The sequence below is a fragment of the Camelus bactrianus genome, chromosome 7 (genome assembly GCF_048773025.1).
Source record: "Camelus bactrianus isolate YW-2024 breed Bactrian camel chromosome 7, ASM4877302v1, whole genome shotgun sequence".
Taxonomy (NCBI): domain Eukaryota; kingdom Metazoa; phylum Chordata; class Mammalia; order Artiodactyla; family Camelidae; genus Camelus; species Camelus bactrianus.
In genome coordinates, this window is record NC_133545.1 from 20843600 (window position 1) to 20871552 (window position 27953).

A 27953-nucleotide genomic window follows, 5' to 3' on the forward strand; every position below is an offset into this window, starting at 1 on the left:
AGGCTTTCATCTATTGCTGTAAGGATAGAAAGACTAGTGTGACCCCTGGGCTGCTGTCTACATGGGGCTCGTGTCTACCTGTGCTGTTTGTACAAATAAACCTGAGGCAGGATCTGTCAGTCAAAAAAAACTACAAGGCAATACAATTACCCACCCACCAGGATGACTAAAATGCAAAACAATATACCAACTTGCCAAGAACACGAAGCAATGGAAACTCTCATACCTTGCTGATGGGAATGTAAATTAGTGCTTACAACACTTTGGAAATCTGTTTGGTAGTATCAACTAAAGCAATCTTATTTTTAAAAAGTTTCTTCTGTATGGCACAAGGAACTATATTCAGTATCTTGTAATAACCTTTAATGAAAAAGAATATGAAAACAAATATATGTATGTATATGCATGACTGGGACATTGTACTGTATATCAGAAATTGACACATTGTAACTGACTGTACTTCAATTAAAAAAAAAATTTTTTAAGCGATCTTATGACCCAGCAATTCTACTTCTGACTATAAGCCAACAGAAATGTGTACTTATATTTCCCAAAAACTATGTGGAAAAATGTTCATAGAAGCATTTTTATAATAACCCCAAACAAGAAATGCCCCAAATACCAACATCAATAAAATTAATTGTGGTATGTTTTTACAACGGTATACCGCAGCAATGAGAGTGGATCACATGCAACAACATAGATCAACTTCACAATATTCAGCAAAAGTCAGATACACGAGTACATATTATTTGATTCCTTTTATATGAAATCCAAAAGCAGACAAAATTAATCTATGATGTTAAAAGTCAGACTAGCTGTTACCTTGCAGATGAGTTGTGACTGAAAGGGACCATGATGGGGGCATTAGGGAAATGCTAATAATGGTCTGTTTCTTGATCTGGATGCTGGTTGCACGAGTGTGCTCACCTTGTGAAAATTAATTGAGCTATACATTTATGATTTGTGCATTTTTCTGTGTAACTTGATTAATTTTTAAAGAGTTTATGAAACCAAAAAACTAGTTGTGTATCTAGACTTGTGCTGCTTTGGTCACATGCTTTGCTTTTTCTTCTTGTAACCAAGCCCTGGCATGTTTAAGGTTCCATTCCTGACCACAGAGCAGAATACAAGTTAATGGGCTCCTACAGGGGTCAAGGTCATAACTTCAGCATTAGGAAAAAGTTATTAATAGAGGGAAACGATAAGTGGGAGGACTGGCTTTGGGAGGCAGAAACGAATGGTAAAGTAGAAAGAGACAATGAAGAGTGTCCCTCTGGTAGTATCTTTATTTTCCTCCTTCTCTTACCCTCCTCCCTTGGATCCCAGAGAACTTTGGGTCTTTCCAGGCTGTTTCCGCCCCTGGCGTTGGTTCTCCTCGCCAGGTGGAGTCCCGTTCTTCGCCGCAAGAGGGAGGTATTGTCACACTGAGCTGGGATCCCAACAGCAGAATTGAGAGGATTCTGCTCTGAGCGCTGATGTGGCCTGGGTTTAATCCAGTCAAATCCTCCTTTGTCCTCTTGTACCCCAAGTGAGCCATGGGGAAACTGTGGATCTGGAGGGTAGGGAAGCATTCTGCACGTTGCATTTCATCTCTGGTGTACTCACTTGTGGGCCATGGGGCTGGGGATTTCGGGAGCGATATTTTCTGTGGGCTAGCGGAAAATAGACCAGCTTTTGCAAGGGCTCCTTGCGGAATCCAGGTTTCTCTGGACCAGATCATGGGGATTTTCAAAAGGGGAATATTGATACAACAGGCTTTTTAAAAGACTCTCCATCATTTGTCCTAACTGTTGAGTGATTTCCCCTCTCTGCTTTTTCTCTCCCCATGTTCCCTCCCTGTGACATCTCTTTTTCCAACTCTACCGAAATAACATGCCAAAGCCAGAAGGACCCATGAGGTCATTTACTCATGTGTTTCTCAAATTATGCACAAGGATCATCAACATCAAAATCAGCTGGGTGCTTGTTAAATATGTAGATAGGGCCCTACCCTAGATTTACTGAGTTAGAACCAGTGAGTGAGCCAGGAACCTGCATTTTTTAAACAGGCAAACACTGCTGCCTGCTCCACTACATGCAAGTGGTGGTACACATTACAGTTTGAGAATTTCTTGTTTAGTTCAGCTTCCTCAATTTTCAGAGGAAGAAACAAAAATCAGACAAAGGTCAAGTGACCTGCCCAAGTTTACCCAGCTGGTTGGCATCATCCTTGCAACTTAAGACCCTGAACCCTGACCTCATACCAGTAGTTTTTACTCCCTGTTTCTGAGAGCCCTAGAGTTTTGAAGAGGTGCTTTGGGGGTTCTGCAAATATTTGATTGTAAGTGACCTGCTTAAAAGGAAAAAAAAAAAAAAAACTGTTGTCATTGGCAACTTCTCGTGTGAATCAGGATTTTTAAAATACCGTGTCTGCAATTATCATCTTTTACCCCCATTTAATTTTATTGAGATCACCACAAAAGTCCCACTGTTAGTACTGATTGGCTTAAATAAAAACCTATTTAATGCCACTTTTATATGTTTTATATATTGGAATTCTGTGTAAAATTTCATTGGACAAAACAATTCTGCTGCTTTATTTGAAATTTATCGGGCACTCATTAAACTCCACAAACACAGTGTTAAGCTCTGTGGAAATGAATGAAGATCACCCAAATGAGTAGAAACAGAAGCTATTTACTTAGAGCTTTGCCAAGGAGTCAGCCACCATCACCTGCATTTGGCAGAGATTCAAAGGCAGGCAGAGGAGTGGAAAAGCTTTACAGTAAGAAAAAAGGGGGAAGGCTTCAGGTTAGCCCTGATAGGATATTGTTGGCCTGGGAAAGCTGGAGATGAGCTGGCTAGAAATGAGGTATCCTATGTGATTGGTTTGGGGAACCTATTTGGCTTTCTCTGCTTGGTCCTGAGTTGGGAGCCAGGACAAAAATTAGAGAAGTTGGCATTCGTTGACTTGACCAAGTCCTGACTGTTCTGGGCCAATTCCTGCAGAGGCTGTGGTTGGCTTCCTGGACTGGTTGTTGTGGGTCAGAGTTCTAATTATCATATATGCTCTGGCCTTTGTCTCAGTTTTCAGTCTCTCAACATTACAATGCATTGTTTCACTTCAGCTCCATCACATGAGATTGTTAATATTATTATCTCAGCTTTATGAATGAGAAGCAGAGTTGCAGAGAAGTTAGGTAGCTTGCCCAAAGTCAAGCAGCTAAGAAGAGGTAAATCTGGGTCTTGAACCTATGCAGACTGACCACAGAGCCCTGGGTTTTTCATTTATACCATATTTCTGTCATAGCTCCACACACACACACAAATGTAGAAATTCACAAGCTGCCTAAAACTCATATGAAAATGCAAAAGACCTAGAATAACCAAAACAACTTTGAAAGAGGATAACAAAATTGGAGGGCTAACATTACCAGATTTCAAGACTTCTTATAAAAGAACAATAGAGACTTTTTCTGTATTGGGTATGCTGCAAAGGAGTGGTTTTGAGCCTCGGCTCTCAAGCAGACCTTTTTATTGTTATTAAATCTCTCTCTGCACTGTCAAAAAAAAAAAAAAAACCAGTAGAGAGATTAAGTCAAAATAGATCATAGACCTAAATGTAAAATCTAAACCTATAAAACTCCTAGAAGAAAACATAGGAGAAAATCTTTGTGACTTTTGATCAAAGATTTCATAGCTATGACACTAAAAACAATTAATAAAAGAAAATTTTGATAAACTGGATTTCATCAAAATTAGAAACTTCTGTTCTTGGAAAGACACTGTGAGAAGAATGAAAAGACAAGTCACAGATCAGGAGAAAGTATTTGCAAAACATGTATCTGTTAAAGGACTCGAGTCTAGAATATGCAAAGAACTTTGAAAACTCAATAATAAGAATAGACAACTCAATTTTTTTTAAGTGGGGCAAAAAATTTGAATAGACTTTTCCAAAAAAATATATGGATGGCAAATAAGCACATAAAAAGATGCTAACCATCATTCGTCATTAAGGAAATGCAAATTAGTCACAGAGACATTGCAACATGCCTATTAGAATGCCTGATTAAAAAAACTGATCATACCAAGATTTGACAAGGTTGTGGAGGAATTGGAACTCTCACAAATTTTTGGTGGGAGTGTAAAATTGTACAACCACTTTAGAAAATAGTTTGGTAGTTTCTTTAAAAGTTAAGCACACCTGCTATATGATCTAGCCATTCCATCCCTGTGTATTAACCGAGGAGAAAAGAAAGCATATGTTCACCCGAAGACTTGTGTATAAATGTTCATAGCAAATTTATTCTTAATAGCCCAAAATGATAGACAACCCAAATATCCATCAACAGATGAACGGATTAGAAAACTGCAGTATATTCATATAATGGAAAACTACTGCTCATCAATGAAAAGCAACAAGTGATTTTTTTGGTAACGGCTTTGGTGAGATATAATTGGCAAACCATAAAATTCACCCAGTTAAAGTATACAAGTTAAAAGTTTTTGATATAGTCACAGAGCTGTACAGCCATCACCACAATCAGTTTGAGAACATTTCATCACCCCACAAAAAAAACCTGTAGTCTTTAGCAGCCACCTTCAATTTTCTCCCAACTTTCACCCAGAGCCCTAGGCAACCACTAATCTACCTTCTGTTTCTATACCTTTGCCAATCCAGAACATTTCATTAAGAAATGGAATCATGAATTATGTGTTTGTGTATGTGTGTCTGGCTTCTTTCACTCAGCAGAGTGTTGTCAACGTTCAGGCATGTTGTAGCGTGTAACTACTTCATTCCTTCTCACGGCTGAACAATATTCTATTGTATGAATATACTACATTTGATTTAGCGATTCATCAGATGGTGAGCATTTGGGTTATTTCCACATGTTGGCTATTATGAATAATTCTGCTAAAATACTTATATACAAGTTGTGTGCATGTATATGTTTTCATTTCATCTGGATAAACATGTAGGAGTGGAATTGTTGGATCAAATGGTAATTTCACTTTTTGAGGAATTGCCAGGCTGTTTTCCAAAGTGGTTGCACCATTTTATATGTCTACTAGCAGCATATATAAGTTATTATTTCTCTACATACTCATCAACACTTGTTATTATCTGATTTTTTTTATTATAGCCATCTTAGTGGGTGTCAAGTGATGTATCTCATTGTGGTTTTAATTTGCATTTCTCTGATGACTAATGATGTTAAGCATCTTTACATGTACATTTGTATATCTTCTTTGGAGAAATGTCTATTCAGACCCTTTGCTCATTATTTTAATTGGATTGTTTATCTTGTATTATTGAGTTGTAAGAGTTCCTTCCATAATGTAGATATAAGTCCCTTATCAGAGGATTAGCTATTAATACAGCAACATGGATGAATCGCAAAATAACTACACCAGGTGAAAGAACCAGACAAAGAGTAAATACCGTATACTATTTATATAAAATTCTAGAAAATGTAAAATAATCTACAGGTACAGAAAGCAGATCATGGACAACCAGAGGTAGAGTTTGGGAGGAGTTGCAGAGACGGAGGGTTTACAAAAGGGCACAAAGAAACTTTGGCAGGGTGATGTTTATTTTCATTATCTTGACTATGGTGATGGTTTCATGGTTTATACATATGTCAAAACTTATTAAATTATACACTTTGAGCATGTGCAGTTTAGTGAATGTCAATTATACCTCAGTAAAGCTATTTTATTTCACTTTTTGGGGGGCGGTGTAGGTAATTAGGTTTATTTATTTATTTATTATTGGAGGAGGTCCTGGGTTCAATCCCCAGGACCTCTTGCATGCTATGCCCATGCTCTGCCACCTGAGCTATCCCCTCACCCCACGATAAAGCTATTTTGAAAGAATCCAAGGGACTTTACAATCCTCTGTTACTTGTTGTTTGTCATGTTACTATTTTTTCACTCTGAAAAAAGCTCCCTTCCAACTGTACTCCCTACAATTTATTTTGCTCTTCTATCCTCACCAGTGTTCTCCAACATCTCCCATCCCCCATGGCTGTACTCCAGGACACGCCCTATTTTCTGCCACACTTATTGGTGCTTCTTTCCCAGGACGATGCACATTTGAAGCCTTTGCAGAAGCCCTTAGCCCAATGTCTTAGTTCTGGTTTGGTGTGGTGGTTAAAAGCACAGACTCTGACCCAGACTGCTTGGATTCTAATCCTGGTTTTCTGTCTGGATCTTAAGCAAGTTCATTAAGCCTTTTATGCCTTAATTTTCTCCCATATAAAATGGGCATAAAAATAGTGCTTACCTTATAGGGTAGTGATGAACTGAGTTAATGTTTGTAAGAGTCTTAGATCAGTTCCTGGCATGTAGTAAGCCTAAATCAGGGTTTGCTATTATTTATTCCTGGGACAAGGGTGAAGGTTTGCCAGAAATTGGGTGGGCAGCTAATTCTGAGGGAGAAAGGCTGTTTAGGAAATAGCTTCCCATGGTTTCCTCTTTGTGGTAGGGTCTATGGCTGCTGGCCTGTCTCATGCTAAAAATTCAGATTGGTGACTTTTCTTTGTTGTGTATTTCCCTCTGTGGTACCTGTAGACATTGCAGGCTTGGTGAACCTGTTATTAAGAGAAGATACAAAGGTAGCATAGGGGTAAGATAATTGCATGGAATTGAAATATGCTCTGAGCCTCTGAACATTTGTTATATGAACCAGGGGCAGGGACTGTTATGCTGAGGGCTCCAAAAGCTGTTTCTTTTCAGCTGTTTTTATTTTGTGGTCAGAAATGTGTTAATTCACTCATTCCTGATTCATCAGCACTGTGAAAACAGGGGAGAACAGAGAGGTGCAAGATTCCTTCAGCAGAACATAGACTTATTCTGTGGCTCCAACAGAGCACCGTGACCCCAGCACATCTCTCTGTGGGGGACCTCTGTTTTCTCTTTGCCTGTTGAGCCAGCCTTGTAAGATTTCCCTTTACCTAATAAAGCCTAATCCTTCGCTGATGCTGAGTGATATTTTAGAATGCATTCTAAATCTTGGAACACAATAGGAGGTGACCCAGAAAGGCTCCCATGGCATGATAGAAACACACTGTGATGTCTATAGTCTACTCCTTTGTCTCTGTTCCTGTTTATTGTTGGCCTGGGGACCAGGATGATTCTCTGAGCAAAGAAGTCCCTGCAGGATAATTAAAAGGTGACTATACAAACATTTCCATAAATTAAACCAAGGAAGTATACTTAGCTCTAGCTGAATCTAGATACTAATCGGCTTTCTTTGACCAAATCATAAGGCCTTTTAAACTATTGAAAATTTCTAAATTATTTTTTATTGTGGTAAAAAAATGCATGACATAAAATTTACCATCTTAACCATTTTTAAGTGTACAGAACAGTACTGTTAAGTATATTCACATTGTTGTGTAATCAGTCTCTTTCATTTTGCAAAACTGAAACTCTATATCCACTAAACAACAACTCCCCATTCTGCCCAGCTCCTGGCAACCATTCTACTTTCTATTTTTATGAATTTGACTACCCTAGATACTGATATAAGTGGAATCATACAGTATTTATCTTTTGTGACTGCCTTAATTTTCTGAGCTTAATGTCTTCAAAATTCATCCATGTTGTAACATAGGTCAGAATTTCATTCCTCTTTAAGGCTGAATAATATTCCATTGTATGTGTACACCACATTTTGTTTATCCATCTGTCAATAGACCTTTGGATTGCCTCCAACTCTTGGCTATTATGAATAGTGTTGCTATGAACATGTATACAAATAAGTTTTCAGTTTCCTGCTTTCAGTTTTTTTTTTTTTAATATATACCCCATAATGGAATTTCTGGATCATGTGGGAAAGGCTTCCTTTCTTATCTTGAAAAAAATTATTATTTTAATGTTAAAATGAACTGACTTTATCCTGGAGTAGATGATAAAATTTTCATGAATTTTTAAGATAAAATATATCACTTTAAAATTATTCATGTCATCAGAGGCTATATAGGATTACTCTTCAAATTTTTCTCTTCTCTGCCTTTAGGGCAACTTTGGTGGAAAGTTTGAAAAGCTCTATTTCAAGACAAGGGGAGTAACAAAAACCAAACAAACAAAAAACAAACAAACAAACAGAAAAGCTTTTGTCAGGACCAAGAATGTAAATTCAGTACTTGCATTGATACTAAGTTTCCCTAGAAGAACTTTGAGTTAGCTTGTAACAGAAAGTGTGAAAGGACCATACACTGTTTAGGTACCCATCCCTTAGGCCCTTAGCATAACTGATGCCATCTTGGGCTTGTTCAGTTCTTCCTGTCCTTTCACTGACCCTACCTAGGGCTATACTGTGTAGTAAACCCCTTCTCTGTCATCAGAGGCTTTGTAGTAACAGATATTGTTTAATGATCATTAGGTCTAGATGAGCTCTATGCTCTGTTAGTCCCCGAACAATAATGAAGACCTTTACTGACCTATTCCTGGTGCCCATGAGACTAGTTACCCATTCATAAATCTTGACTTAGGAATGCACTTCCTGTTTCCAAGCATGTACTCCCATACCCTAGGTTAACTGTAAAACTGTCCTAGTGGCCCTGTGGCAGTGTGGAGTGCAGCTGTGAATGCTTCCAGATTGTTGTCTGCCCAATTCCAACCTATGAAAAATGGATCCATTGATTATATGGAGATGTCTGCCTCATTTTTTGGTCTCAGGATACCTTCTCAGTTCAGTGGGCACTTTTTGTTCCCTCCATCCTCCAACACTAAACTTTCTGGGTCTTTCTTAAATAATACTTCATTGCTATCTCTATTTGCAGATGATGTGATCTTCTATATATAAAATCTTAAAAAATACACTAAAAAACTATTAGAACTAATAAATGAATTTAGCAAGTTTGTGGGATACAAGATCAATATACAAAATCAATTGTATTTTTATGTACTTACAATGAAAATCCAAAAATAAAACTAAGAAAACAATTCTGTGGGTAGGTATAGCATAGTGGCAGAGTGCATGCTTAGCATGCATGAGGTCCTGGGTTCAATCCCCAGTACTTCTATTAAAAAAAAAAAAAAGAAGGAAAAACAATTCCATTTACAATTGCATCAATAAAATACTTAGGAATAGACTTAATAAAAGAAGTGCAAAACTTTTACTCTGAAAGTTTTTAATGTTGTTGAAAGAAATTAAAGTTCTAACTAATTGGAAGAACGTCCCATATTCATGGATTGGAAGACTTATTGTTAAGATGGCAACAGTCCTCAAACTGATCTGCTGATTCAGTGTGATCTCAACTGATTAGAGTCCCAGATGACTTCTTTGTAGAAATTGACAAGCTGTTTCTAAAGTTTTTATTGAATTTTAAGGGATCCAGAATAGCTAAAACAATCTTGAAAAAGAAGAACTAAGTAGGAGAACCCACACTTCCCAACTGCAAAACTTACAATTAAGCAATAGTGATCAAGACAGTGTGGTCCTTGGCACAAGGTTAGTCATATAGATCCCTGGAATAGAATTGAGAGTCCAGAAATAAACCCATACATCTATGGTCAACTGATTTTCAACAAGGATGTCAAAACCATTTAATGGGGAAAGAATAGTCTTTTTAAACAATGGTGCTGGAAAAAACTACATCAACAAGCAAAAGAATGAAGTTCTCACATGACATACAAAAATTAACTCAAAATGGGTGTGAGATAAAACTATAAAACTCTTTAGAAGAAAACATAGGAGTAAATCTTCATGACTTTGGATTTGCCAAAGGATTCCTGGATGTGACAGCAATCCCCAGTATTTCCATTAAAAATAAATGAATAAACAAACTTTAAAAGGACTTTTAAAAAGAGGGGGCATGGAGTTTCTTGTGAGGTGATGAAAATTGTTCTAAATTGTTCTAAATTTGTTGATAGTTGTACATACCTGTGAATGTACTAAAAATCACTGGACACTTTAAGTTGGTGAATTGTACCGGATATGAATTATATCTCCATAAAGCTGTTTAAGAAAAAAAAAAGGTGGGGAGGAATTTATTAGAAAGATAGAGACTCATGTAACCTCAGAGCAGGGCTGAGCCTGCTAGGCTCTCACAAGGCCCTGGAACTCTGGCTCAGAGGAGTGGTCCTCACAAAATCCCTAGTTTGCAGCATCAGTACCACCTAGGAGCTCCTTATAAAAGCAAATCCTTGGGCCACACTCAGACCTACTGACTCAGAAACTCTGGGGGTGGGGCCCAGACAGCAGTGCTTTAAGGAACCCTCCAGGTGATGGTTGCTGATGCTTGCTCAAGTCTGAGAATCACCTGAGCTCTGTGGAAAAGCCAGGAAGATTCTACCTCACCTCTGCATGTGTTTCTTTTTGGGCACCTGTTTCCTCTGTTGCTACAGACAGATTTTCTGCACTGCTGATCCTTCCCTACACACCACAGTAGACTTCCTGGCAGGAAATGGCCACCAATTCCCACATTCAAATCTCTTTTGGAGAACTAGCGAAATTGAGACTAGCCTCCTATTCCAATGGCAAATTCTGGGGGAGGAACTTAAGTGTGTGTCAGCAACCTCCTCAAGTTTGTTCCTCCTTGAGGGGAGGCAGGTTGGGGTTGGGGAGGACCAGTTCCCAGAAAAGAGGCGGGGGAAGTAGAAAAAATAATGGGTACCCCTTATGGGAGGCAAGAGAAGAAAATCTAGGATGACTAACAGTTGTGGAGTTTGCCTGGGATTTCCCTTATTTTAGCACTGAAAGTCTCCTGTCCCTTGAAACCCCTCTGTCCTGAGCAAACCAGAAAAATCGATCACCTGAGAATTGAAGGTGTGGCAGGAAGGGAGGGGCTTTTACTTTGTGATGTGGGGGAACACAAAAGGAAGAGAAGGAACTGGTGAGAATCTCATTTGGAGATGTTTGGTGCATTTATGGTTGTCACCATTACTGGGGAATGCTAGTGGCATTCCACAAAGCTTGGGTCAGAACTAAACAAGGAAGAATCACCCCACCTGGCATTTAGTAGTTCTCCTGCTGAGAAACTCTTCTGTGACAAAATGACTAACAACCTAGCAGCACATTAGAAACACCTGGGAGCTTCAAGTGACCCAGATTGGAGCCCCAGACCTAGCCTCAGTGTTTCTGATTTAACGGATCTAGGCAGGTACCCAGGCACTGGTATTGTTTAAAGTTTCCCTCAGGTGATTTTAATATGCAGCTAGGTTGATAAGCATCATTGGGAATCAAAGTGACATCAAAGAGGGATGAGATGCAGAAGTTGGAGTCTGGGAAGGTGAAGTGTTTGGGCAGTGGGGGAAGAGGGAAGTTGGAACACCCCAGGTTGTAGGTAGATCTGGAAGGCTGGAGGACAATGTTGAGGGCTTTGTTCAAGGGAAGAGGCCCTGAGTCTGGATCCAGCAGCATGGGACCAAAGCAGGTATGTGCCCAATGTCTACTAAGCAGAGTGGCAGGGAAGGCGAGAGTCAGAAGTGGATCTAAATATCTAAATTCTTCCAGAAGCAAGAGCCAGCTGGTAAGCACTTTGACCCCAGGAAGCAGGGAGATGCAGGCAGTGTGACAGGTGTGACAGTGTTCACTGGTGTGTGGCTGGTGGGGTAGCCAAGCCTTTGGCTTGCTCACTGCCTGGGTTGCTCATTAAATACACTGTTCCTCCCATATTTGAAAAGCCTGTGTTTTGGGGGTAAAAACTTGTGATTTCTAAGTATCTCGATAAGACTAGAAGTGACTGTTTGACTCTATATTTTTGTAAAAAGGTATTTGATTGCTTTACAGTTGTTTACAATGAGCCAATGCCAAGGCACTTTCACATGATCTTGGTTCTCTCTGTGTGTTGGGTGGGTAGGTATCATGCCCTTTTTGGCAGAGGAATCCAGCTTAGGAAGGTGGTTACTTGCTAGAGTCACGTGGCTAGAAAGAGGTGGGGCTGGGACTGATACGGGGGGGGGGGGCTGATTTTTAAGGAAGCCCTCTTTACACCATGCCATAGGAGAGAGAGTTGTTTGTTTGTTTGCTTTTTGGTGGAGGGGAGGTAATTACATTTTATTTTTAGAGGAGGTACTGGGGATTGAATCCAGGACCTCCTGAATGCTAAGCACGGCTCTACCACTTGAGCTGTTCCCTCCCCTGAGAGTTTTATTATTATTTTTCTCTCTACAGCCAACTGGAGCCTTCTGCATTTGTGAGAGAAGTGTAATCTCCTGTCAGCCTGATTGGGTGACAGTTTGGCCCATATCACACCAGCTCCAGGTCATTGCTTAAGACCCTGGCGTAAAACTGGGCTAAAGGTCAACCAACTGTGGATAAACTATGACTTATAAAAATTAATCTTGTTGAGAGAAAGCTACTTGCCCCTTCCCATGTGTCTGGCTTCTAAAAAGAAGACCTCAGTAGGGGAAGGAAGACTGCGAGGAATTAAGGAGAAGGAATCGGGGGCAGCTTGGTGGACATTTACTGAACTGTGTGTTTTTTCTCTTCCATTGTCCCTGGGTTCTCTGTACTGTATTTATTGTTTTCTGAAAAGAATCTCACTTTGCTGATGTCCAGAAAAATTCAAACCTGCTTGTGCTTTCCTACCCGGGTGATACCAGAACTGTTCCTCAGAACATCTTGAAACCAGGGTCCTTTTGACTGTGGACAGTTAATTTGTGCTCTCATTATTCCATAAAAATTCACCATCTCTAATCATCTTCCTCTCTCAGTCCCTCTCACCAGTTTGAATTTGCTTTGCAAGTGAAATTGGGGGAAAGCTGTCCACGACTGAGGGCAGTTCTGAGCTGGAGAGCCAAAGGCAGATGCCGTGCTCAGCACGTGAGCCCTGAATGTGGGTTGAACTGAGGGAAAGAGACAGGTTTGGTGCTGGGGTTATGGCTGTTTCAGGTGATGATGGTATAGACTATATGCCCTATAGGTTGAGTAGTCTGAAGTTGGGCCAGGAGAGGTCTGCATTGTGCATTGGGCCTTTTCTTGGCAAACAGCCACCAAGATTCAGTCAACACTGACGATTATGACTTTAAGTTTATTGTGTCACTATTTGGAAAGAAAACAGCTGTGTTGTTTTTGATAAAATGTATTTGTTAAAAGTGTAAATAATCATTATAAAGAAAAAATTCTAATCACAGAAACCTTATTAATGCATTTTACAAATGTCTATTGTGTGTCTGCCATATGCTAGGCACCATTCAAAGCACGGGGGATATGAGTGACCTACAGCCTACATGTTAATGGAGGGAGTAGCCACAAAATAATAAAAATATGGAATGTGTCAAGTGGTGAAAAGTGCTATGAAGAAAAACACAAAAAAAGAAAGTAGAAACCACTTGAAATCCCATTACTGGAGATAACCACTGTTAACATTTTGTTGAACATCCTTCCAGACACATCTCTGCCTATATAGAAATACAGATACAATCTCGTATCAGTGGTCATTTTCACATGCTGAATCATAATCTGTTTCTTTTTCCAATAATATTTTCTGGCAGCTTTTCATGTCAGTAAATAAAAATTGAAATGACTTTGTTTTTCCAATTTTGACTTTTTTTTAATTTGGAAAATTTCAGAGAAGTAGAGAGAATGGTATAGTGAACAAATGTACTTATCCTCACATTTAACAATCATTAACATTTTGCCTTATTGGCTTCATCTATTTGGGGGTGGGGAACAGGGCTTATGTCTGTTAAATTAAATTACAGATTTTGTGAACATCTTACCTGTTCTGCTTCTACCCCACTGGGGTGAATTCAATTCAGTTCTGACACTCCCTGGAGTTAGTATCAGACTCCACAGACTTAAGGGCTCAATTCCCCTCAAGACTGCCCTCACTTCAGATGTGAGGCTTACTTCAGGGGTTCCCCAGGTCACCTGCACTCCTGACCAATTGGCTACAAATTAAGAGGTGAAACCCCCACAGATTTGCTAATCTGCTAGAACAGCTTACAACTCAGTTAAGTGCTATACTCATAATTAAAGTTTTATTTAAAAGGCTATACACAGGGTGAGGTTTGGGAGGAAAGCAGAATTCCCAGGCACTCTCTTGGAGTCAGGATATGTCACCCTTCTGGCACAGTAATGTGTTCATCAACCAGGAACCTCCACTGAGCTTCAGTGTCCAGAGTTTTGATCAGGGCTTCATTACTAAACACGGATGATTAAATCAGTGGTAAGTGATTGCACTTAGTCTAGCCCAGTTACAATCCTCTAATCACATGATTGGTCTTTGTAGTGACCAATCTCCATCTTGTCTTTTCATTGATGAATTGTAAGTTCTTTATATATTCTGGACACTAATCCTTTATCAAATATTTGATTTGCAAATATTTTCTCTCATTTTGTGGTTGTCATTTCACTTTCTTTAAAAACATTTTTTTATTGAGTCACAGTCAGTTTACAATGTTGTGTCAATTTCAGGTATACAGCAGTTTTTCAGTCATACATGAATATACGTATATTTATTTTCATATTCTTTTTCACCATGAACTACTGCAAGATCTTGAATATACTTCCCTGTGCTATACAGTATAAACTTGTTTATCTATTCCATATATACCTGTCAGTATCTATAAATCTCGAACTCCCAGTCTGTCTCTACCCACCCCTCTACTCCCTGACAACCACAAGTTTGTATTCTATGTCTGTGAGTCTGTTTCTATTTTATATTTAAGTTCATTTGTCTTCTTTTTTTATTTCACTTTCTTAATAGTGTTCTTTGACACACAAGTTTTTAGTTTTGATGAAGTCCAATTTATGTATTTCTTCTTCTGTTAATTGTGCTTTTGCCGCCATATCTAAAGAAACATTGTCTAATCCAAGGGGATGAAGATATACTCCTGTTTTCTTCCAAGAATTTTACAGTTTTAGCTCTTACATTTATGTTCTTTAATTTTTTTTCTTATATGATGCAAGGTAGGTCCAACATCATTCTCTTACTTGTGGTTAGTCATAGAACTTTTAAAAGTGTATTGAATTGCTTGTCTTTGCAATTAGACTGTAAACTTCAAGAGAGTAGAGACCAAGGAGATTTTACTAAATCTTTTTTTTTTAACTAAATTGTTTTTTAATGAATTAGGTAACCAAAATATCCAGCTTTTTTGGGGTCAGAAGTTATATTAACTATGTACAGTAACACTGTTTTCATTGTGATGTTGGTAGTTAAAATCCCTTGGCAATAACAATTCAGCAACAAACCAGTATACAGGATGATAGGGATTGTACAATTTAACAGGCTTTGGAACAAAACTGATTTGGATTCAAATCCTGACTTTCATTTAAGACATGTGTAACCTTGGGCAAATTACATTACCGATTTTTTTATTCCTTAAAATGGGATTTAGTTTGTACAGCTGTTAAAAGGATTGAATGAGACCTTGTAACTATAGTGCTTTATACATTGTAAGCATTCTTCAAATGCTTATTATTTATCATTGCAAAGAAGTAGCAGTAATGTTGGGAAACTTTCCCCACAGTACAGATTCCAAGATTTCTATTTTCTTTTGTGAATTGAGAATTGTTAACCGTTGATCTTTGATTTGGAAAGAAAGGCATACACAAAAACACAACTCTACATGTTTGTGCATATACTCTGGAGTGTGACAGAATGCACTTTAGTTAGTATCAGACTCCACAGACTTAAGGGCTTAGTTCCCCTCAAGATTGCCCTCACTTCAGATGTCAGCCTTACTTCAGGGGTTCCCCAGGCAACCTGCACTCCTGCACATATACTCTGGAGTGCAACAGAATGAAATATCCTTTTGGGTGCAAGAATTTAGTGAAAAAGGAGGACTGAACAGAGATTCTAGGCATTTTGGATTTGTTTCAATGCGGCACATATTTCAGGTTTGTACAAGTTACTTGATTACGTGTCTGTCTCCTCCATTAAGAGTCAGCATACAAATCCTGTCTGAAATTAAGGTATCAGTGCAGTGGATACTCCACAGATGGTTGAATTGACGCTCCTTGTCCACGGGGGTCCAAAAGGATTCCCTGGAGAGGAATGGGGAGGTCGAAAGGAGGAGGAAAGACCTCAAATCTATTACCAAGGAGCGGAGAGCTGCACAGGTGTGGGAGCCACGACGGTCCCAAAGCTCCAGTTGGACGCAGGAAACCTAGAGAGCCACATTCATTATTCCTCCCAGCACCCGTCCCTGTAGGGCCACTTCCGGGAGGGGGCGGAGAGACAAGAGGAGGCGTGCCGGGAAGGAGGCCGTTTGCAATGCACCAGGCGGAAGTGTGCCAAAGGTATCGGTGCTGCCGCTTCCGGTCCGGGTAAACGCGGCTTAGGTACACTGCGTGGATTGAGTCGTGCCGGGACAGCTTTCTGAGGGCAAGTCAGCGGGTCAAGAGGCGAGCACCAAGGCCTGGACTCAGAAGTCTGGAGTCTACTGGAAGGATCGGACAAAAGACTAGGAACTTGAATACGATCTAACCTCTGTTTCCGAGGGGGTAACTTCCACAGGGAACCCCTCTGCCCTGGTAACGGGCGAAGAGGAGATGGCGCCAGTCAGGGAGCGGCCGTGGCCGACACAGTGAGGAAGCGTGAAGGCGGAGCAACCGGAGAAGCCGCGGGAGAAGAGCCAAAGCCGTCGTTGCCGCTACCACAGCTACCATCATGGAAGGGGCAAAGCCGACATTGCAGCTCGTGTACCAAGCAGTGCAGGCGCTGTACCACGACCCAGATCCCAGCGGAAAGGAGCGCGCCTCGTTTTGGCTTGGGGAGCTGCAGCGTTCGGTGAGGGGCCCAGAGAGGCCGTTCTATGCCGCGGGGCAAGGGCGGGATGGGACCTAGGCTCGAGCGGGAGCGGGAGCCGGAGCCCGAGCCCGAGCCCGGCCGTTGGCCTCGTGAGGTCTTCCTTGGGGAGGAGCTGCCGCCGTGGGGTGGGGCTGCAAAGCTAGATATGCCTCTTTTCAGAAACTAGTCGCAGCTGGTCGGTCTCGAAGTGGCCTTTTCCCCACCCCGTAGGAACTGATTTGTAGGTCCTATACTTATTGCTTGTGGCTTCGATCTGATTCTCTAAGTCCTTGATACTTGCTTCTTAGGCCTTGTTTTTCCGTTTTGTTATTCTTCAACCAAACCCAATCCCAGTCTTTTTCCATCTTCTACTTAAGGATGCTTTATCCGTCTTTCCTCGGTGTCCAGGTGTTAGGTCCATTCGTGCGTAGCCTTACACCTCACTGTGCCTTGCTGCTTTTCACTCTAGTAGAGTCCATTATTCTGGAAACTTCTCAGGTTTCTAGATTCTTATACACGTGACTTTCCCCCGTGTTTTGGGGTGCAGCATAATGTAAAGAGAAAAGTATCAATTCTGATTTCAGAAAATCTTTGCAGTTTCATTTTACTGCATATTGGTTCTCTACTCTTGTCCTTCCCCTGACTTTTAGGTTCTTTATAAGTTATAGGTATCATAACTGCTTTGATTATTGCACATAATTATGTGAACATCCAGTAAGGAGGTTAACTGCAACCTTTTGTACCTATTGCCTTCTTGGATTCACGTGTCTTATGCTTCCTCCTCTGATTTTCCTACTCATCTTTACCGTGCTTTGAATTCTGTGTGTGTACATTATACTTGGTGATCTTGCTGACTTTACCTTTCCTATTTTTGGATTTTAGATGCCCAAGTGTATTTTTAATTTGTGCCTTCCCATTCCGTTTCTTTTTTAAAACTAATCATTGGTACTTAAAGATGCTCTGCCCGTTTAGATCAGTTCCTAGGCTTCAAGTGCATAATAAATATTTTAAAATTCGCAACTTTGACTTTAAATATTACACTTAAAAATTTTTGGAACCCAAGTTCTGGATAACCTCATGAGAAGATAAGGGAGTAAGGCTCACTGTAGGCTACACATGAATTCATGTGTAATCTTATTTAGTGTTTAGTTAGTTTTTGTGATCTGGGGAGCCACAAGTCCCTGATCTTATAGTTTTCAAAGTAAAAATAAGAGAAATGCTACACCACATCAAAAGTCAGCTCTTCCCTATTAAACTTGCTTCTTGTTGTGTGTGTTTTAAATCAATATTTGAGTGCTTACTGTGTACCGGCAACTGCTAGGTTTTGGTATATGGAAGTGAACCAAACAGAAAAAAGCTTTGCTTGCCACATAGGATATTTGTGATGAATAAATGGATTAATACCTACAAAGAACTTAACGAAGTTCTTGGAACCTAGAGCTCGAAATATATTAGTAATTTTATTTAAATATTAGTCATTTTTTCTTATTTTCCACTACTCTTTGTTTCAACCTTATATCATCATAATCATCATATTCACCACCACTATTTACATTCAGGTCTCAACAGGAATAGACGGCACGCTTGAAATAGGATAATTTGATGAGGGTTTATTTTATAAAAGTACTGTTTATAAAGATGTGGGTGTAATATGGTATGGCACAAGATAGTGTAGTAACCTGTAGCTAAGCTGTTGACAGCCCTAAGCCAAAAGGGATAAGAGGAAGTGGTTACTTGGACTCTCAAGAGAAGTGTGGAGTTGGCTGCCTTGGGAAGAGTGGTGGTTTTCAGCTGAAAAGAAACAGCCAGCATGAGATGATTTTGAAGGGAGGAAACTGGAGGAATAAATATTCATACCTTATTCTCCTAAACCTCTCCTGGGATTCCTGATTGGGCAAGCCCATCCAGAAGCTAGAGGACACGGGAGCCCGTTGATCTATTCACACCTCCTCACTCTAACATAAGTATATCACATTACATACACATTGTTATCCATGCGACATATATACCATAGTCGTATTTTCTTTTTTGCACAACTTTTTTTTTTCTGGTAGTAATCATTACCTTTTTCTTTTTTTTCCACATTTGCTTCATTTTCTATATATCTACAGTAATTCATCCCAAACTCTCTGTCAGTAGGTGTAAATATCCTCTTCCTATGTTCACACTGGTAATCTATCTTTTTTTTTTTTGGTGGAAAGAAACCTTTCCTGAGTGCCCTCTACCCACCGCCTCCAGTCTGGCCCAGTTGTTCTTCAAGTCTGTTGCATAATTATTGTCCGGGGATCTTACTATCCTAGGGAATTCCCTTTTCCTTTTTCTTGACTGAATCCTGGATCCCATGAGCTTTTCTTGAATTACTCCCTCATTTGACAGATACTTGAGAAGGAAACCTTCACCCCTTCTCTCTCATTGTCTTGGCTATTGTTCTTTTTTCCTGAACCACTTTTACACTGAGGGTTCTCTAGTCTTCTGCCTGGAGGTTATACACTAGGCTGCCAGTAGCAGGTAGGAAAATGAGTCGAGGGATGGATCGCACCACTAAATGTGTAGGCTTAAATTTATTTAACATGTTTTCAGTATGATACTCCTGTCCTTAGGTGAATCTCTTGTCCAAGAGTCCAGAGTCTCTCTACTTCAATCTCTCTAAAGTAAATTTTGAGTCTTCTCTGATGGTGGGTGGGTAGTATGGTAGCCTGGCCACTCAAGTCAGAGAGAAAATCTAGGAAACTAACTGCTTGTACAGATTTTGAACCTATTCCTTTATTTTCTGTTCCACCAGTGCATCCGTCTCCAGGTGTACCTCATACTTCTAATTCTTGAGCCTTACTGGGGTTTTGAAAGTGATTTAGTTTGCCCCTTGAATTCCCCATTCTCATCCTTTCTTCCCTCCCAGCCCCGAGGCAAATTTCAGCTTTCTTAGACCTGCTAAGACTGACTGTTAACACTCACCCTTTAGCTTTCTAGTTTCCAGTTTTGTTATTATCAGTCATGTTTCCATTCTCTATGTCTTTGTGGGCACCCCCTCTTTAAAAAAAATCTTCTTACTCTGATTTTGTAAGGGCCCTGAGGGCAAACAGATGTGTTCAATCAATTTAATCATGTTAAACAAGACATAGTTCTGGAATTTCATCAAAACCTTATTCTGTTGAGTGGCCCTTACTTTTTCTATGTTAGGTCTTGTCTTTCCAGGGTCTATCCTTGTCACTTTCTTCAATATACCACCAACCCTTCACCTTTTATTTGGTATGACTTGAGCATGTGTATCCAACTGCTTCTCCTGTCAAATCTGAGTGCTCTGCATCTTATTTTCCAAATTCTCAGGAACCTCATCTTTTGGTTGTCCTGTGTCTCACCTCTATCTTCAGACTCTCTCTCTGCTGAGTCCTTCCCATCAGCACTCACACAGCTGTAGTATCTCCCATAGTGAGCAGATGGTTTTTTTGTTATGGGAGAGGATGCTGCCTTTGTCCAGCTTTATAATTTCTTTGATGTTTTTCATTATCTCTGTGCTTTTATTACTCTTTCCCAATTCTGTCTTCAAATGAAGAAACTAATCCAACTAGTCCATCTTTTTAAAGCCTAGCCTAAATTCTTTGTTCTTAGAGGCTTTTAACCTATTCTCTCCTACTGGAAGTCATTTCTACCCCCTACAACCCACAAACACCTAGAGCACTTTAATTGTGTTTATCTTTTTTTTTTTTTTTTACCATATTGAAAATGTTTTTTCTCCCCCACCAGACAGTAGTATCCTTTTAGTTGTTTATATAATCTGATACCCATAGTTGAAGGAATAAACCATGATTATTAAGAAAGAAATGCTCAAGATGCCTGACACACAGGTTCTTACAAATGTTTGTTGAATGCTTAGCTGCTTGTAGAGGCAGATGAATAACTCAGATTTGTCTTTATCTATGAATTTCATTTATTTTTGCTGCTTCTCTCTAACATATCCATGGGTAATTGAAAAAACAATATTATTCAGTCTCCTATGATACTGTTTTCAGTCTTTCCAACCTTTTTTAAAAAAAAAAAAACAACCTTTATGAGATAAGTTTATATTGCCCTCATTTTATACTTTGAACAACTTGGGTACAGCAAGAGAGAGGAACTTTTTGACTTAATAAGGCGTTCTTAAAGTAGTCTCTAAGTGACATTTTTAACCAAAAGTCTGATATAGTGTAGTAACAAAACATATTAGTGTAGTAGTATAGTGTTTTAATTTAATTTAAAATTTAATTTTAATAGGTAAGGAACAGGGGGAGGGTATAACTCAGTAGTAGAATACATGCTTAGCATGCACAAGGTCCTGAGTTCAATCCCCAGTATCTCCATTAAATAAATAAATACCTGGCCCGACACACATCATAAAAAAAAGAAAAAATTGGAAAGGAATAGAATTTGCCTGGTTTATGTTAAAACCATTTTGAAGAATACACATTTTGAAAAATTGTTATCCTTAACTTCCATCCACCCCACACTTTACTAATTTTATTAAAATCATTTAGTATAGTTATAATAATCCTAATGGTAAAAGATTTGCTATAAAGATGTAATTTGGGTATGGTTTAGCTCATGCTAGGAGTTAACATCTTTTCTCTTTCAGCCTGTTTTTGAAGAATCTACATTCATTTCTCTGAACTTTTTTCCTACCAGAATTCATGGAAACAACTTACAGCTATTGCTTTATGTGACAGGCAGATATCACTGATCTCTTTAGAGTGTTTGAAAAGAAAAATTTATTTTGAGATGGATTTTGAAGCCTATTTAACATGGACTATTATGAACACTTAGTAGTTTTCTTTGTCCACCTCTAGTAACCAAAATTAGTAGACAATGTAGAAAGCAATGGAAGGAAAGACCATCTTTTTGTAGGGCTGATGAGTTATGCTACTCATTTGTTCTAAGTTTGTAATTTAGATAATAAGAAGGAGACACAATCTGTGGGTTAGAGGTTACCTCAAAAGTTTTATAGTTTATAGTTCAGTCAGGAAACTGAAAAGGAATGATGAAGAGAATAAACATAAATCAACGGGAATCAAATCATGCTTTGATGGCCTGAGTTGGTGTTGTAATGTTTAGTTTATTATATATCCATGAAAATTTTCTTCTTCTAAATATATTAGAAAGGTCATAGGTCATGAAGTATCAGCTTCAAACTTCTTTCGTAGTAATGTTCCTCTTTGGAATTTCTTGATTCTTCAGCCTAGTTCTAAAACTTAGAGTCTGTTTTTTCTGTGGCAAGTGCAGTCATTGATTTGATATATCTGAAAATCTAGACATCTTTTAATGCTTCTGCTCTCATCCTCTAATCAGGTGACTGTTAAAACATGTTTTTGAAAGGCAAGCCTTCTAGAAAATAGAAAAAATTCTTATACAACTTCTGTGGATCAGTTATTTCAGTGAACTTAGGAATACTGTATGCTTTGCATTGCTGGAAACTGGGAGTAAATGATAAAACCAAAGACCTTTCTACTGAAGAGTTTACCAATCTGACTATATTGTCTAATGTAATTACCATTAGTCAGATGGCTATTGGGACTACTTAAATTTAAGTTAATTAAAACTAAATAAAAGTTAAAATCTATTCCTTATTTGCACTGTCACATTCCAAGTCTTGAACAGCGCAAATATAGACATTTCATGTCCTTGTTGTAATGGAGGCTGTGAATGAGAATTTGTTATGATATTTCTGTTGACATGGTAGTCTGTTATCTGGTGACATTCATGTGTTATTTGGACTAGTTTATTTCTTGTCTTCCCAGGCATTGGACCAGAGTTGATGGTTTGAACCAGGATATAAAATTATCAGGGCACTGCTACATTTTTAAAATTATAACACAGTTTTCTTCCAAAAAGTACCAGATATTTCTTCATATTTTCAGGTTGATTGCACTGATGTTTATGAGGGAAGTAGAAAATATGTTTAATAAGGTTTCTTACTGTATCAGTTTAGTCAGTATTAGGTGTGCAGTTCAGTGGTATTAAGTACATTTATGTTGTTGTGCAATCATCATCACTTTCCATCTCTACAACATTTTCATCTTCTCAAAATAAAACTGTCTACCTGTAAAACAATAATTCTCCATTCCCTCCTCCCTACAGCCCCTGGCAACCACCGTTGTGCTTTTTTTGTCTGCATGAATTTGACTGCTCTATGAACCTCATATAAGTAGAATCAAACAGTATTTGTCCTTTTTGTGACTGACTTGTTTCACTTAGCATACTGTCCTCAGGGTTCATCCATGTGCCATGTGTCAGAATTTCATCCCTTTTTAAAAGGCTGAATAATGTATGTACCACATGTTGTTTATCCATTCATCTTTCAATGCACACTTGGGTAGCTTCCACCTTTTGGCTGTTGTGAATAATGCTGTTATGAGCACAGGTGTACAAGTATCTGTTGGAGTCCCTGCTTTCAATTATTTTGAGTATATATCCAAAATGGGAGTTTCTGGATCATTTGATAGTTCTGTTTGTTTTTGAGGAACTGACATACTGTTTTTTTGATATTTATTTATTTATTTTATATTAAAGAATAGTCAGTTTACAATGTTGTATCAATTTCTGGTGTACAGCACAATGCTTCAGTCATACATGAACATACATATATTTGTTTTCATATTCTTTTTCACCATAACTTACTACAAGATAATGAATATAGTTCCCTGTGTTACACAGTATGAACTTGTTGTTTATCTGGATTTTATAGAATTTTAAGCTCTGTTGAACTTCAATTCCTAGGAAGTTGAGCTTGCTCACGTTGCCTCTGCTGTATATCCATAGCTTGTACTGTGTATTGAAATATTACCACAGCATATTTTACTGCTGACAGGTGAAGTTCCAGAGAGAAGCTTTATTTCTGTTTATTGGAAGTTCACAGTATTGCTAGTGGGGATAATTTTGTAGTATTTGGCATGCAGAACCCCTTGAAAGTACTGATGTAATTTTCCTCTTTCTGGTAGAGTTCCCAAAATGAAAATATTATGAAACTTGTATTTTATTTTATTTTTTTTGGTGAGAAATTTTCTATTAACAAAGTTTACATTATGGTTTTTGCTTATTTTTTTCAAGCCCGTAGCACTCTTCAGTTTTTCTCTGTATTAACCATTTGTATGTTCTGTCTCAGTCATAGTTAATACTGTTTAAACAGATGGCCCTAAAGCAAAAGAATATACTTAGAACTAGTCTTGGAAAATGTACATTTTTACGTAAGCATTCAGAGTTTTCTAACACTATAATGCTTTTTTCTTTCTTCCTTTTTTTTTTTTAACAATAGCTTAAGCTAGACAGCTCATATTTCTATAAGATTGAAAAACTTGAATCTTCAACAAGGTGTTAATGTATGCTTAATATGTCTGATAATACTCTAATTCTTCAGGTTTATATGAATTATTTTAAAACTTGCTCAGATAGGCAGGAATAGAGACCAGTGATTAAAGGAAATCCATTTTCTTTATTTTTGGCTTTCAGGAAATCCTTACATGCGCTACCCATTTGCTTCAAATGAAATGGTTTCAAGCTTGGCATTTTCTACTTTTAAAGCAGGGCTCCCTAGTACAGTTAGTGAGGCCCACAGTGAAGTGATTATCAAGGAATGCATGCTTCAGTCACTCCTAACCCAACTTGATTTAATGGATCTAGATATATTCATCTTTTTTCAGGATAATATTTGAGATTAATATTCACATTCATAGGTGGCTGAGTGTTTTTAATTTGGATAGAGATTCTTTACACTTGACATGAAAAAATTTTGGCAAACCTTCTCTGTACCATATTATGTGTGACCAACAGCTACAGATTTGAGCCGAAGTTTATTTGACAGAGGTCATTATGACAGGATTGTTTGAAAATGCTTGTCCCAGAAAACACTGGGATTTCATCAGAAATGCTCTTGCCATTTGGTCTTACTGATTCCTTTCATTGAGATCAAGATAGAACAGTGCATATGGACACTACAGTTTTCCAAAGTTGAAGATTCATTTCTCCTGGACTTTGAATGGCTTATGATGTTTTAAAGAATTATTTTTAGCCAGGAATCTCTTCCCTCTTAAGGGAAATAATACCTCCCTTTTAATTATCTATTCAATTATTATGGGGATGGCTGTGAAAATGTAAGTTGGCTGAACTTGTCTCTTAAATAAAAGAACTTTTTGCTTTTAGGAAAGTTATTTTTGCATACATGGGTATTCCATGGTTCTGGGAGTTTTTTAGGAACTTTATGATTATTTTTCACTACTACTCTGCTTTTGGAGTGGGAGTTGTTTACTCATCACTGCTGTGGTAAAGGTATTAGCTAAGTTTCATTTCATCATGGTTTCTGTATTTCAGGCCATTTTGCAAAACAAGTTATTTTGAAAAATAACATTTTTAGGTAGCGATGGTGATCTTTTGCAATCTATAGCTTATATTTTTCCTAATATCTGTTCAAACCATTTTCTTTGCTTGCTGTCTAAGAAAACCATCAGAAAGTAACTTATGTCAGATGTAGCAATTTGTCTTAACTTTGTGAAATTTTCATAAAGGATTAGATAACAAAAAACTTAAGATAGTTGACCAACTTAAGAAGTTACTTTCTCTGTTTCAGGTTAATTAGACTTGTTTGTTCTTTATGTGTCTCATGAAAATGATTTTTTCTGGATTTGGGAAATTGTGATTTTTCTAGCTCAATACCACATTATTACAGGGCTTGTGTCTAAAATGTTGCATTCTCTCGTAGTTTTTTTAGGGGTTCTTTTTACTCTGTGCTCCTGCCTAGTCTCTCTCCTTCCAGTATATTCTAAATCTTTATTTAATAAATATATGATTCACTAATTGAAATACTTAAAATAGGTATAGCAACCTGACACATTTGTTACTTTTCAAATCTCATTGAAATATTTGTATTTCCAGAACCTCATTTCCTATTTGCCAGAGCTCTTCCATTTTCAGTGAGGTATTTTGAGTAATTCTGCTTAATTTGGGGAGTTTTTGTGTAGGATTAACTAGCAACTCTAATCTGTTTCTGGTTCTTGGCAGCTAATGAATCCTTAGGCCCCTGCCTGAGTGTGTGCTTCCATTGTTGAGGGCCTGCTCAGTGATTTCGATTGATTCAGCAGTTTTAGAACTGTTGGTGTAGAAGTGAGTCTTGGAGCAGTAGTGCACCATTAAAGAAAAAAAAAATGGCAAGTACTTTTAGGATCTGCTGTGAAGTATAATGAAAGACTTAGAGCACGTTAGTGAAAGGATTGCTGGGCCATAGCCTGCTTCATATTCATCACATAGTCATGGAAATATCTTTTGAAAAGTCTGCTGTAAAGGCCTGTTCTGCTACTGCTTTGTGAAATGGAAGATTGGAATTAGATGCTTAAATGGAAAATGTTCTCTTGTTGCAGCCTCTTTGAAATGTGCTGCTAGTGGGAGCTGCAGCTTCCTCCTGCTGACTCTGAGCCCCAGGCTTCGGTTGAGATGGTCCTTTCAGAAATGTGGAGCTTAGTCCAAGCCTGGATTTCAGTGGGTAGCACCTGGCATCTGTGGCTAGAAAGTCCTATGAAGTGTAAGTGCTTTATTCTCTCCTTGTAAAGAATTCCTTTTCCTTTTCTTCTTTCTGCAGCTTAGCAGAGGGGGAGAACAGTGAGCAATATACTATATAGTGTCTAGGGTATTGGGATTTGGTTGCATTTTCTTAATGATTCGGTGATCAAAGCAAGATTACTTGTTTTTGGATGCCAATAATTCTTAAACCCTCCTGGAATTCAAAAATAAAGGGACAAATTATGACCCCTTAATACATATTACTGGCAGTATCATCCTGGGTAATTTTTCATTGACAGTTTGCTTAATAGTGTGTGATACTCAAGTTTGCCATATTTCTTTAGAAGTCACTCTTGTGTTTTGTTCTTATTCCGAAAGACAAATATTTGAAAAGAGAGGCACATTTGACCAGTGGGTGAGGCAGTATCAAGATGAATAAGGATGCTGTAAATAAGAAGACAGCTCTTCTTTCACTTTGATTCTACTTGATACATTTACACAAGGAGCAATATGGAAATTTTTTTAAGACTGATTCCTCGTGGAATATCCTAGGAAAGACATAGCTGCAATCTATATTTTGATTTAGCTAAAAAACAAAAAACTGTAACAGCATAATTAGCATTAGAAGATGCAAATTCCGTATTTTGTTTAGTTGCTTGGGATTAACTGTTGTTATCCTTTTTCTCTATTTCAGAAATACTGGTAATATTTTAAGTAAGCTCATTTCAAAAAAGGACTCCCATTTTCAGGAAACTTTAAGGTTCTCTTCATTGACATTTTTCTGAAATTCTTAAATCTTCAGATTTTGGCTAGGAAAGTATTGAGCTTCTCATCATTAAAACAAAATATATATTTAAAACAAAACAAAACCAAGGCTCCATGTATATAAGGCTATTGAAGTTCTGCAAATGAGGACTCTGAATGAAAAATGTCTCATCCTTTCAGGGCCTTTGTTTTCTTTATCTAAAGAACTGGTTTGCTTGTTTTCTGTTGCCCTTTCTCTCTAAACATTGTGGATTCTGTTCTTATAGCTGACTCCCAACCCAGTGAGTATCTCAGCTACCTAGTAAAAGAATGGGCTTTATCTTTGGGAAAACGAAGTGGTGTTTTAGACGAGATAATGGTATCTTGTCATTTTGTTTCATGTTTAATAATTTAATATACATTTGTTTAAGTGCCTCTGTGGCCAGGGCATTTTGAGAGATGCAGAGATGATTTAAGGTTGTGCTTAACTTTTGAAGAGTTTACTGTCTATTAGAAAAGATGAAGAAAGGCCCAAGTAATTACAATATAAAGTTCTACAGTTGAACTGTTACAGTCATGGGTACCTTTATAGGAAGGTAAAAGGTTCTCCTCCAATGTTTTCTCTTTATCTGTGGCTTTCTGGAGTTTGAATATGATGTGTTTAGTATGTGTTTGTGTGGGGGAGTAGGAGACGGAAATATTCTCTCTTTCCCTTGTTTACTGTAGTTTTTAGCAGTTCCAGGATCTGCTTTTTTCTTTGGTGGGGCTTTCTCAGTGATTCTGTCTTCCCCTGTGGCTGTGGCATTCATGCTGTCTTATATCTGGTGGGCTTTGGGCAGAATAAATATGTTTGCCCTTTTTTCAGTGGTAGGAGACATCTGTGGTGGTATTGCTACAGTATCATGGGCTCAAGACTGTTTTATGCCTTATCCTGTAAGGGCAGAGGTTTTTTCCTTTACCCTACAGCAACAGCAGTGTGCCCTGGGGTGGCATGATTTGCTCCCCTTCCCACACAGGTTATGGCTT

The 27953-nt window shown here is 38.4% G+C and overlaps 1 protein-coding gene across 2 annotated transcripts in view; it reads left to right on the forward strand.

Annotated features, from left to right (window-relative positions):
* The first annotated feature begins 16207 nt into the window (after positions 1-16207).
* TNPO3 (transportin 3) overlaps positions 16208-27953 on the forward strand; it is an 82565-nt gene continuing 70819 nt past the window's right edge. Inside the window, exons 1-2 of one of the 2 annotated variants that reach the window (XM_045511075.2) lie at positions 16208-16670; positions 26045-26205. Coding sequence is in view for 1 of the 2 variants with exons in the window: in XM_010947553.3 (XP_010945855.1) it covers positions 16551-16670 (120 nt within the window). In the remaining variant the exon portion in view is untranslated. The remainder of the gene's footprint in view (positions 16671-26044; positions 26206-27953) is intronic. The other variant, XM_010947553.3, reaches the window with a different exon arrangement.